This window comes from Anser cygnoides, chromosome 3 (genome assembly GCF_040182565.1).
Source record: "Anser cygnoides isolate HZ-2024a breed goose chromosome 3, Taihu_goose_T2T_genome, whole genome shotgun sequence".
Lineage (NCBI taxonomy): Eukaryota > Metazoa > Chordata > Aves > Anseriformes > Anatidae > Anser > Anser cygnoides.
The window spans coordinates 79,745,017-79,758,117 of NC_089875.1; the positions used below are offsets into that span (position 1 = coordinate 79,745,017).

At 36.6% G+C, this 13,101-nt stretch overlaps 1 protein-coding gene across 15 annotated transcripts in view; it reads right to left on the reverse strand.

The window, feature by feature from the left end:
• The window catches only part of KLHL32 (kelch like family member 32), a 123,873-nt gene that overhangs the window by 88,941 nt on the left and 21,831 nt on the right, over positions 1-13,101 (reverse strand). For 11 of the 15 annotated variants that reach the window (XR_010830445.1, XR_010830447.1, XR_010830446.1 and 8 more), the window contains 2 exons: positions 6,921-7,009; positions 3,814-3,994 (listed from right to left, as the gene is read on the reverse strand). Coding sequence is in view for 12 of the 15 variants with exons in the window: in XM_066994504.1 (XP_066850605.1) it covers positions 3,814-3,994; positions 6,921-6,943 (204 nt within the window). In the remaining 3 variants the exon portion in view is untranslated. Of the gene's footprint in view, positions 1-3,813; positions 3,995-6,920; positions 7,010-7,891; positions 8,035-13,101 lie in introns of all 15 variants that reach the window. The other 4 variants (XM_066994501.1, XM_066994502.1, XM_066994503.1 and 1 more) reach the window with 2 other exon arrangements.

The following is a 13,101-nucleotide window of genomic DNA, read 5'->3' on the forward strand; positions in this document are numbered from 1 at the left end:
ATCCACTCAAACGAAAAATAAGGAAGGAGAAAGGAGTTGTTCTGACTGGAAAACCAATGCATTTTGTACAAGAAAAGCTTGATGTTACATAATCACCTGCCAACACTGTAAATGCCTACTAACAAAGTCATGCAGTAACATTTCATTTTGCTCCCAGAGGGGAAAAAAGAAAAAAAATATATCTTTTAATTGGAAATCACTTAGCTTGCTAGAGCTATCACAATTTACATATACTCAGTAACTAAACCTCCTTGTCTCACTGCAATAGACTGAGACAAACAGCAAATTGCAGCATGTCATACAGAAAACTTTGCCTATAATGCTGTTTGTTACTTAAGAAAATAATTCATAAAAATGTGTTTATTTACTATTCTTTACATGAATCTTTAAGGGTAAGAAGCTGACTCCTGTGTTCCCTAGCTCATTTTGAAAGAAGAAGAGGTCCTTCAGTAGATGGTGTAAAGAAAGGAAATTGAAAATCCTAGTCCTCAAGTGCTTAAACTGTCAACTTTGTATTTTTTCTATGAAAAAAAAGGAAGAAAGTCATACACACAGAGTATTTTTGTATCTAAATGATACAAACTCCCAAATCAGATGTTATACTTAGGACAGGCAGTTGGACTCAATAACCCTTGTAAGTCCCTTCCTACTGAACTATTCTAATTTCTAATTTAAACACTCATGTTTCAGCACAGCTGAAACTACAAGACTAACTATACCAGCTGGAAGCCAGGATGGCACGCTGTTACCCCTGGTGCTGGTCAAAGCTCAGTATTTGATGAAGCTCAGGTCCCTGTCTTGTCTTAGAAAAGCAAATGAAGAATTTACCCCAGATTATAACCCCAAAGAAAAATTGATAATAAAAACCAATGTCTGACATTCACCACTCTTTTACATACAATGGCTCCAACTCTCATCCATTTGTAACGGGACACACAGTCATCCTGCTAAAGTGTTAAAGTTTCTGTTGCAGTAAAACAAGAAAATAAATGGCAATTTGAAAAGAAACATGCTGCTCGGCTGATTTGTTATTCTCATCAAGAAAGTACAATCTCAGCAGTAGCTCCATTTAAATCAAAATAGACAAAGAACATGTAGAAAACCGTATGCGGGATCTGTAGGAAGCAAATATCCCGTCTCTTGTACAAGCTGTTTTTAGAGAAGTGGCAAAAAAGAAAACAAAAATAAATATTCATGCTGACAGAGCCTTGAGTACAATTGGGCATACTTCTTGGGAATCTATGCGATCAGAAGAACTGGACGGCAGCCACCCCAGAGAGAGCTGGGGGCAGGCTGGTATATTAATCAAATCTGTGAGCTACAGTAACCTGAAGCTACGAAAGGCAAGTTCTTTGTGTCACATTGATGTATAGCGTTGTCATCTCAGTTTTATTCACGTAACTCCAACATCTGATGTTCTCAGAATCCTATCCCCTGCAGTTCTGTGCTTACATGAAAAAGTCTCTCAAAAATCAGTGAAAGGTAAATATATCTTGGCAATGACTTCTGCACAGTTAGAAAGACCACAAGGTTCTTCCAACAATTCCTCCAAGAAAATCCAGGAAAACTAAGGGTAGAACTCACCTTATGTAATTTTAACAGCTAAATACGAAGCACTTAAGTCTAGTCTTTATGACCAGTGGAGAGAAATCTGGCACTTGCATATGGTGATTCATCTCATCCTAAGTAAGTCTTCTACCCTCCTTTGTCATCCTCTGGAGATGTCTATTTCTCTTCCCTGACTCTAAATGAAAATTGCCGTCATTCTCCTATATCTTAGAATATGAATGCTTGGGTAGCTCAAATTAGACAAAATTTCCCTAGATATAAAAACATTTATAATCCCAGTTTAACTATTATTTTTTAATCAACCTGTGTTTTTTTTTTAATGACTACATATTATATTCCCGATTCTAGTCACTTTTTCACCATGTTTCTGCAGAATAAATCTAATAAATCAAATCTAATTTCTCAATTTTTAACAAAGCTTTTTGTCCATTAATAATAGAAATTGTTTGACTGATTTCATAAAGCAAGAGTTTCATATTTATAGCCAATACTTGAAGTTTGAAGAATATGTCCTACCAAATTATAACAGTTTGGGGGCAGATCAAATTACCAAATGCTGCATAAATCATTTGGTATTTTTAGTAGGAGAGATTTATGTAGCAATTATTAATCTGATCTACTATAAAGCTTTTTTTTTTCTTTGCCAAAAGGCATTAAGATTTCAATTTGCAGTAACCATTCAGCAAACAGCAAGTAACTCAATTGGAAGTGACAAGCTGAGTCACTGCGCCCCAAATCTCAAGGTCAATAAATAAGTGACTAAGGTAGAAGCTGTTCCTACCACACCACTTAAACACGGTACAGCTGCCCACTCTATGATGTTTCTGTACACTGAATACAAATAGCTCTGGAAGGAATGCATTTCACAGGTCTCAAGGAATCGTGTGGCACGCTTATTAAAATATTTCAGCTAAGCCAGAAGATCAGTCCTGCAGTATATCTACCACCAGCAGGTATATGTAGCACTCACTGGAGCTAGAGAGCTCCCAAATCCCTCTTTATCTTTGCACAGAAGTAAAGGGAAGGGGCAAAGGGAAAAAAACAGCGCTAAGCAATCTTTGTGACAGCAGGCCAGGGCACCACGAAAAAGCAATATTAACAGCTACCACAGTCCAAAGTCTGCATGAGCAGAACACAGAAGCATGCAGACAAGCTCAAAAAATGAGCAATCAATTGGCTTAAAGTCATCACGATAAAAATAATATCAAGGTAACAATATTTCTTTCTTAAGTATATAGAATAATTTACTCAATTCTGACCAAAAAAAAAAAAAAAGAGACAACTCCAAAGGAGATGAAAATTATGCTCAAATAATTAGGGATACTGAAAAGTTGCTATACACTGTATTACTATTCTAACAGAACACAAAGGTCACCATAATGGTGCTTGTAGCAATACAATTACATTGTAGGCAAAATATTAAATAAACCTGCTTTGTTACAGAAAACAGACCTTTAAATTAATTTCAGCTTTAGTTTCCAAATATCAACAGAATGACTCACACTTTAAAAAAACAACACCAGTCAACTAAAGAGCTACAGACAGTCCAACATTTTGAACAGATATACTGTGATGAAGGTTGGTAGCTTTGCCTCTTACAAAAAAAAAAAAATGCTTTTTCTATTAGAAATCTCAATTTTTCAACTACTCCACCTTTATCATGTGGGTTCAATTTTCCATGCTGAGCATCTGATTTAGTCAGGTTTCGCAAAAAATATTTTAACCTTTACATTTCAGGAACATTTGCTTCTGAAAACAAGCTTTATTACACTCAAAACATTACTACAGGCTCTGAGAGGAGAATAAAATTACCAGTCCTCTTTGAGAATAACTGTTTACATTCCTATAAAAATTCACTCTCAAGCTGATTTAAATTTATTTATCAAGCTGATTTATATTTATTAAGATTTAAATTTCCTTTTTCTAAATGCCCAAGTTCTTAAAAAAATAAAAAAAAAGAAAGAAACTTCATCATGGGAAAAAAAAAAAAAGACTAAATTATTAATAATGTTAAAAAGGACTTAATTATGTCCTTGATATTTCTATTTGCATTTCTTTCCTATCGTAGGTATGTGGATATTTAAAGTTGTATACTCTACCAGATATGCATTAATACTGAATTTTCCTCCAGGCTCAAATTTACAGTTTATTCAGTATGGTGTGGATAACCATTCTCCCTTCTACACTTGGAGTAACTTTCAGTATTATTGTAAGAAAAGAAAAAAAATAAATCTTTGGACTTACTCGGAAGTAGTCACTACAGGCTGCCAGGACTGCCTTATGCGCATGGAATTTCTGCTCTTCAGCAATAAGGGTGATATCACAAAGTATGCCATCACTTCTTTGCTGGTTCAGGGCTGCCAGGACAGCATCGTTATGGGAGCTCGACTGACAAAGCCTCTGACCTGTCAGCATTTCCTGAACGCTGAGAGGAAAAATGGAAAAGATTTTATCAATAAATGTAGGAAACAAGTAGATTCTATCAGCAATATAGAACAACTTTTTCTAAGGTTGTTCGACAAATCTTGGAAAGAAAGTCGTGAACCATATCATGCAAAAACTTTTCATGGTACATCCATCACAAGAAAAGCTCAGTCTAACAGTATTATGAAATCTGATTACATACTCAGATTCAAAAATCTCAGCTGTTCTCATTTTCATTTGCTTCTGGATCTCAGCGGGACTCACAGAATTAACTCAAAATCATTGTAGAGCTAAATGAGAAGAACAAAGCCCTAGGTCAACGGAGTGACAGAAAAACAACTCTTGAGTACCTCAAATCGATGCATTAGTGGAAAGGAGCACGCATCTGTGTAACCAGCCCTACTCAAAAGAATGAAGACTCTTGGTCTCAGGTGGCCTGTTTAAGCCTGATACTGGACTACTGAAAGTTTTCAGACGATTTAAGGTCATTCACATTTATGAAGCCTTTTTCACACTCAGGCCTTCCACCGCCTCCAAATATCTCCTTGCATGAATGCAGGACTTCTGTCATCCGGCCTAGGATTGTCTGATTTTGGCTTCCTTAGAAATCAGACAAGAGGAGAGGGAATATAACTGCAGATACATTTTTATGTGCAAACCCAGTCATAAATAAATACAAATAGAAACAAACCAAAAAAATCTGCAAAGCCTCTTTGGGATGAAACAATGCAGTTCATCTGAAATCTGTGAGACTTCACCAACTCATATTGCCTGAGAATCTAGGTCTTTATAGAAGATGAATTTACAGAGAGTCATTCAAGAATAAATCAAAGGGAAGGTATAAAAAAAGAAATTTGATTACAAGATAAATAAGCTCTCATCTTTCCACTAAAATCACACAGTTAACTACATATGCAAGCTATGGCGGCAGCTGTGTGGCTGCTATATTCTTCATTCCCATCAACACTCGCTTTCTGTACAATATATCCCACTCCCACGCTTCGGGCTTCTGCAAACTAATGCAGACTTGCCTTGCACACCATTTGCTTTAATCTTATCTTTGAAAAAAAGACAAAAGCTAAGGTGTTATTTCTGGAAGAAGGATGGCTAAAATAGATTTACACATTACACACACAGGAGAACAGCCTGTATCTGAATTTCAACACCTTCTCTAATTGTTTAGGTTTCACATGTGGACACACCCTACATTTCAAAATAATTCATTCAAATGAAACTTTGTCCTCAATTCTTCCATTTGTGGAACCCCAACGAAATTCTAATGGATAATTGACAAGAAATCTAACTTGTTAAAATAAAATGTAACTGTGATTGTGAAAATGTAATTATTGCTAACAATTTTTCCCTTCTGCAACTTTTATAGCAGGGTGACTGAATCAAATGGATGCATTGTTTTTGGCAAGCAATGTTACTAGTTCAACTTGCTGTATTAAAAAAAAAAAGGAGAAGAAGAGAAACTCTTTCTGCAGTCTTCATCAGCAACAATAAAGAATCTTTAATCAATGGTAAGCTATCAGTTTTGTTACTGATTCTCACAGAACTGAAGAATACAGTGAAGTCTGCACAACCAGGTTTTCCCCTTCCGTATTAACTGGAAGAACTTTTTCTTCCTAAGGGAATTGAGGATATAATAAAATTGGAAGATTAACTGTGCAAATATTATAACCTAATTATATCTACAGGTGGTGTCTCTTTACTTCTTTTTATAATTAGTCTCTCTCTCAATGTTGTGAATTGTTTCTTCATTCCTCTTACTTTTCTCACAATCATCTGGAAGTTAATGCATCTCATGTTGTAGATAAGGACTATTTCACTCAGTAGAAAACAGTTTGAAAAGACAAGGCACAAGGGTAATTTTTGTGTGGAAATTATATATACATTAATACCTGCATGGTTTTAAATTCAGTTCAATCCTAATCCTTTTTCCAGTTGAATGACTGAAGTTAAAAATCAATTGCCTGTATCCCTTCTGTTAATAATGTATGAAGAATGTATACACATGCAAGGTAATTTAACTGTAATTTATAAGTGAAAATGCATCAATTCACTAAACATTACATGGCCACATTGTATTGATGCTGTGAGTACTCAACAGCTACAAAATGCAAGGATTTCCTGATTCTCTCCTGCTGCAGAGGCATGCCAGGGAAAAGGTAACAGAAGTGGAACGGTAGAATACCCTAATAATATCCGGCAGACCTCTGAGATCCCAGATCAGCCCAAAAATGTTAACTACTCTGCAAAATAGAGCAGCAGTTGAACCTACCAGCATATCAGACTAGCGCAAGGTTGTGCAGAAAAGCAACTAGACGAATACATTCTATTGAGTATTTTTCCCTCAAAATGCTCCCAGAAATTACTTAAATCATAAATATCAACTCTCTGATGAGACAACAGGCAATACAAATAAATAAATGAGAAAGGATAGATTGGTAAGTATATATGGGTGACTAAGACTCTGTAAGAGGGAAAGAGACAGAATGTGAGATTCTGGAAGGCTGAAAGATGAATTTGGAGAGAATGCTTGAAATGGCTTCAAAAAACTGGAAGAGTAACGTATGTCTTGAATATATGAACAGTAAAAACATCAAAAATCAACAGGCACTAACAGCTACATAAATGTAAAACGGCAGTTGCTTCCACAATCAAAAATTCCAAGTATAGACAAGACCATAAACAAGATAACATATGAAGAGACTGAGACCCAAACCAATCCCCAGCATGCTTCTCTTTGCTTTCTAGTTGCCATTTGCCTCCAGCAATCTCTTGCAGATTATAACATGGATATGAATTAAATAATGACTAATGAACAAAAACATTAATTTCACATTTTACTATCTGCTAATTAATGCTTTGCTAAACATCACACTAAATGTGAACAACTTCCTACACTCTACCAAGTACTATACCTCAGGCACCTCTCAGATGGCATTTTTCAGTTTTGCTCTTCTGAATATCAAAGCTTATAATCCTGTAGAGAAAGCCGCAAGCATTCCAGCTAGAGAGAGAGAAAGGAGAGGCACATTAAAATTCAAAGCATACACAGCCTCAGCCTAAAAGATCAATACTTTTAGGAGATGCAATTCCAAAGCAACTTTTTTTCAATTTTATTGCAGAAAGAACATCATGTGGACTAGGTGCACGTGAAATTTTTTTGGCTAGACTGATTATAGCCTGAAAGTGGCCTTTCCTCTAGTCTTTCCTAGGAAGTCACATCCTACCACCTGAACTTCCTGCACCTGCTGCCTTTGAGGTATGTGTCCTTTCTGCAAACTCAGAATCAAGTATTATAAGTATTACCATAACAGGGCAGAAGAGGGGGGAGAGAAGAGACTTCCCAACAAAACAATTTTTAGAATAGGCCAGAAGCACTTACTGCTATTTGCCTACTTCCCTAAATATTAAACAGCTATGAAAATCTCACAGCACAATCTCACAGTCCTTTGTAGGGTCTAAGAAGCTTTGCCATTCAGCTAAACTAATGCTTTGACTATATTAATTTTCCCTAAAGACACAACTGGGAGGCATAAAGGAGGAAGAGGTATACTGTGTATATTCCAAAAGGCAGCTTCCACTTCCCCCATCATGACAACTCTTGATCAACTAATTAGTGCTTTGACCAAGTACCACCATCAACCTGAATATAAGCAAACCTGGCAAATACTAACAGTAAAGTACGGATGGACAGTATGATCAGACTTAATAAACTCTGTATTATTCCAAAAGGCAAAAATATTAAAATGACCGTATCAACTAATCTATGCTGCTTAATGACTACTGAAAGTTGCTTCTATGACAGAAAGGGTAAAGGATGTTGTAACAGAGAATTATTCCCCCAAGTTGTCAAACCATTACAGATATCACACTGGTCTCCCAGTACCTGAATAATGTGACGTTTTCATCTCTCCCAGTTGCCATGCATGGTCTGTAAAATCAGTCATCTTTAATAAAAACTTTGTCTGCTTTCCAGTTACAACGATGCCCTATTCCAGGTGCTATCAGGGGTGTCTACTGAAATCAATACTGAAACACCACAAACACATTTAGGAAGTATTACTAATCAAACAAAGTACAAATAATCCAGTTCTTTACTTATGGTAATTTGTCCTCAGTTTTGTCCTTTAATCTTACATAGACTGGCAGCTTTACTTTGAAAGCCACTACAATGACTTCAGGGAGACCCCGTAAGAGATGCATGAAGGCAGAATTAATCCATTAGCCATTCCCCAGGTAACAAACAAACAACCTGCGAGAAAGGAACATTAATCCCATTCCTATTCTCCTGAATTACAATTCTTCATTATACAGACAAAATTGCAGTTCCTACTTGCCAGAGAGGCCCAGTGATGTCTGCCTTTCTGCAAGTGCTGTCAGCTGCTCCACAGCAGCAGAAGAAACAAGTAATATCATGCAAGAGTTATAAATAGAGGTTGACAACTTTGTTCAGATGGATTTTCTTGAAGACAATAGACACAACATTCTCAAGAATTCTCTGCAGACTTCGAGTCCTTACGGCAAGCCACAGAAGAGTAACAGCCACTTGTCTGGAACACAAGTCCTATGAAGAGTAGCTGAGGGAACTGGGGTTGTTTACTCTGGAGAAGAGGATGCTCAGGGGAGACCTCATTGCTCTCTGCAACTGCCTGATAGGAAGCTGTGGGAGCTGGGGGTCGGCCTCTTCTCACAGATAACTAGTGATAGGACTAGAGGGAATGGCCTCAAGTTGCACCAGGGGAGGTTCAGGTTGGAAACTGGGAGACATTTCTTCTCAGAAAGAGCAGTCAGGCATTGGAACGGGTTGCCCAGGGAAGTGGTGGCATCACCATCTCAGAGGGTGTTCAAGGAAAGGTTGGACGTGGCGCTTAGGGACATGGTTTAGTGGGTGACATTGGTGGTAGGGTGATGGTTGGACCAGATGATCTTGGAGGTCTTTTCCAACCTTAATGATTCTATGATTCAGTTGAAATATAATTGTGTGTTTAGTTAGGTGTAACGTAGTTTTCCTCCATCTCATTCTCAAAAATAACCTGGTATAGGCACCTGCAATATTAACTACATCCTGAACAGCTGAAGTATCCACAGAAAGAACTCAAGGAAAACAGTGTTGGATGGCAAAATTTTAACTGATATAACAGGCAGTACAATCAACACATGATATTTCAACTTCATATATCAGGTATAAAAGAAAAATAGGTTTGAATATAATAGTTAAAAGAAAGGTACACTACTTCATCTGCTTATTTAAACAATATTTGCATCATTTGATGCAATTCACAGACAATTAAGTATTCATTACAATAGAGAAATTTGAGAATCGGAATGTCTTCAGGTTTTTTTTCCTTTTCCCTAAAGCCTATATGCTGAGCAAGAGGGTGAGTTCATCAAGAACTGCCAACAGCTCTGTTGGATACTTAGTAATTTGGCTCACACAGTGCTTCTCAGCAATCATGGAATCATACAATCAGTAAGGCTTTGGGCAACCTGGTCTGGTGGGAGGTGTCCCTGCCCATGGCAGGGGGATAGAACCCCCTTGGGTTGGAATGTGCCTTCCAACCCAAACCATTCTATGATTCTGTGAAATAAGTAATATATATATATATAATAATAATAATAATATATATAATATAAGTAATATAATAATTAATATATATATATACACACACACACAAAACACCTGCGTAAGAATAAAGAACATAGCTTATTGGTTTTCTAGCCACTGCCCAAGTCTAAAGCAATCCACCTTGACATCATGTCTGAAGAAAATTATTTCCTTCAGTCACAGGGGATCAGAACCTTATACTTTCTAAAGAATAGAGAAAGAAAAAAAAATAAAAAAAAATCAATGCTTCTTCTATGAGATCAAATTTCAGAAGAGAGAAAAAAAAAAAAATCTCTCTCTAATGCTCCCAGACAACCTGATGACATTTTCAAGGGGGCCTTCAGCAAGGTTTGCCAAAAAGCATCTAGGATATGCTGCCTTGGTTTTCCACGTTGGTTGGTTGACTTGCTTTCATGGCACTCCACAATGAGATCCAGAGGCAGCACATCAGCCTAATTGGGCCCGTGAGGCTACTAAGTACTTTCTCTCAACTTCTGTCCCTCTTGTGATCTGAAGTCAGCATTAGAGAAACAGAGCCCAGTAAGATGTTAAACTTCTTGATAAAAAACACATCAAATTTCAGCAGGCCACCCTCCTTCCTACTCATCGTGGCACAGTAGGAACAAGCATTCATGTAATGATGAAATCCCCTGAAACAGCAGAGCTCAATTCACTTTATTTTTTATTAAGCTTGAGTAGAAAAATGGGAAATATGAATAGATCTTTCTTCTCCACCATCTCCAATTTGCCAATTTTTAAAGTTAAGATGTGTCCAACAGGCTTGATATAACTGGCAACTGCTAGAAATTCCTACAACAGCCAGGGCCTGGTAAGGGAGAAATTCAAGCTTACGTTGACATTTTCCAGAGATCTAAACTCTCTGGTCCACAAAAAAAAGCAGCGCTTCCACCTGTTGTATGGATATGCTTTGTCTTTTTTTATTTTTTCCCTGCTTCAAATAGCTGGATCCATCTTTTTTTTTTTTTTTTTTTAAATGTAAACTAACTTTCACTGGTACATAAGGAAAGTCTTTGTGTTAGGATGCTTAAAACATACTATTGTCATTCCATTTAACTACTTCAAGTAATTAAATTGGTTTAAAAGATTAGTTTATAAATTTAAGGATAAGACTTTCAGTTTAAATGGAAAAACTTTAATTCTACCTAAATCCTTCTGTTCTAGTGAAATACTCCATTATGCTGGAAAGATTAACAAGAAAAATATAGGCCAAACAGAAAACACTCTCTGGATCCAAGGTTTGAGACACACCCTGAATTTGCCATAAAACAGTAGGTTTTTTGTTTTGTTTTTTCTTTGTTTTGTTTTTTTTTTTCTTTTTATTATTTCTGAGACAGTTACTTCTTCCAAGTCTATGTCAAGGATTAGTAACCACTGCTGCTATTATATTACACAACTAATTTTTATTTTGCTTCTTTTGCTTGTTCACAACCTAAAAGAGTGCAAATGTTTCAAGTCAGAAAACCTAGCAATGATCCAGTAAGTTTTGAAAGAATAGAATTTGGTGGGATGGGGGGTGTCAACCTGCAGTTTTTTATGAAAGCACAGTGTATGTAGGGATTTCAAAGATAAGCAGTTCAAAAGGAATCATACTGTCCAAGCAAATGAAAACGTGCAACCGATATATCAAAAAGCTGTTCTGTGGCAGCCTCAAGAAATGTCAGGCTTTCTATAGATTTTTCATCTTAGCCTTACGATGCATCAAAGTAAAAGGTAGTTTGACGCTCAGGAAATCCTGAAGCACTGTGCCATTCAGCTGCATCTGTAGCATATTGTCAGGCTATGCTTCTTCTCTAATCTAAATTAGCACTGTAGTTCAGGAGTTAATTGTCCAAAGATTATTTAAAAAAATAGTATTTATTTAAGCGCTATTTCCTACCTTAATTTAGTTGACTATAATATTGATTTGGAAATATTACATACGATGCAATGGGCATTTGGAGCAACATATGCGAGCAGACTGCTGAGAACCTCTGGAGATGTCTGCAAGTAGAATAAAGCAGCTATTGCTTCGCCCCGCCAAGGCAGCCCCTGTTGCTTCAGACAGACACACAGAGCAACAGAAAGACTGGCTTCTCTTTCCGGGAAGATCTAGGTTCTTCATCTCCTAACAAAGGATGAGGCAAGAAACTTTGGGAACTGTGGAGTCCTTTACACTAGGACCACTCAAGAAGGCCTTCACCTTTCAGTTTTTCACAAATAAAGTTGCTGATCTAATATTTATCACTAAACCAACAGAATGGCACTGCATTAGCTAAGCATTACTCTACCAAAAACTCCCATAGTGTGAAAAGCCCTCTAATTTTTTAGAAGAGAAAAGCCCCCTTGAATTTTTGCTTTGGAGAGGGCCACCCATTTTTATTTATTTCCACGCTGTCTAAAACAATACTGCCTATCAAAATTCTGTTTTAAACCATCAACGTTAACCAGTCAAACCAGCTAGCTAAACCCTAGAGATTAAAATGTTTACCCCAAAGCCATTTCACATATGTAGCTTGTAGGTTTTTTTCCTAAACAGAGGTTGTCCCCTGCCAGTAACCATTAAAACCTGCCAATTTGTAAACTTCCCCCTAAGTCTGTTTATTGTGAGGATTTTTTTGTTGTTTTTGTGAGCACAGATGATGCATTTTTTCAGTTACCAATCTTTCACTTTGATACATTTAAGATTCTTAATTCTGACTCTTAAATTATGTTAGAAAATGACTCAACATTACCTTTATTACATTTGCAATGTGCCAAACTAAATTTGATAGAAACTTATGAGAATTCACCTACACAAACTAGTTAACAAGACTACAAATGCTCAATAAAGAATTCCTAAGTTGAAAATGCAAAATCTCTGATCTTCAATTAGTGACCTCCTTTCCCGAAGTCACTCCTTTTCCAAATGTGTATTTCAAGCATTGAAAAACAATCCCACTCAAAAGCACACTTCTTCACTTTAAGTTAGAAATAATAACAACGTAGATTAGGTGTGAAACAAACCAAAGGGAACGTAAATATCACATTACTCTTTCCTGCATAACAACAAAATTTTGAACCAAATAGGTATGGCGTGAAGGTAGAGCATTTGGACTCCATGAAATATTACTTTCCCTTTGACAACTTCAAATATCTGCTTTAAATTTGATCTTCATGCAATCTTAAACATCCTTATTTAAAAAGAAAACACAGCATTGAAAAAAAAAATAACATCAGGAGTATACCACATCCATTTCCTTCGAGAATGACTTCATAGCACATCCTGAAGGAGGCTGTAACAGACTCAGAATAAGACCATTAAGATTTACCCACGGCAATTTTCTGTCCTAGTTTAGATCCTTACTCAGAGAGCTTCTAGATTTATCTTTAACGTACTCTGGTTTTCGTAAGTCAGAATAAATCATGCTTTTAAGCTTGACTGTCTCTCAGAAAAAGAATTGTCAAGTTCTATCAGAAACAAGATGCACATATAAGATGATTATTCACAAAGA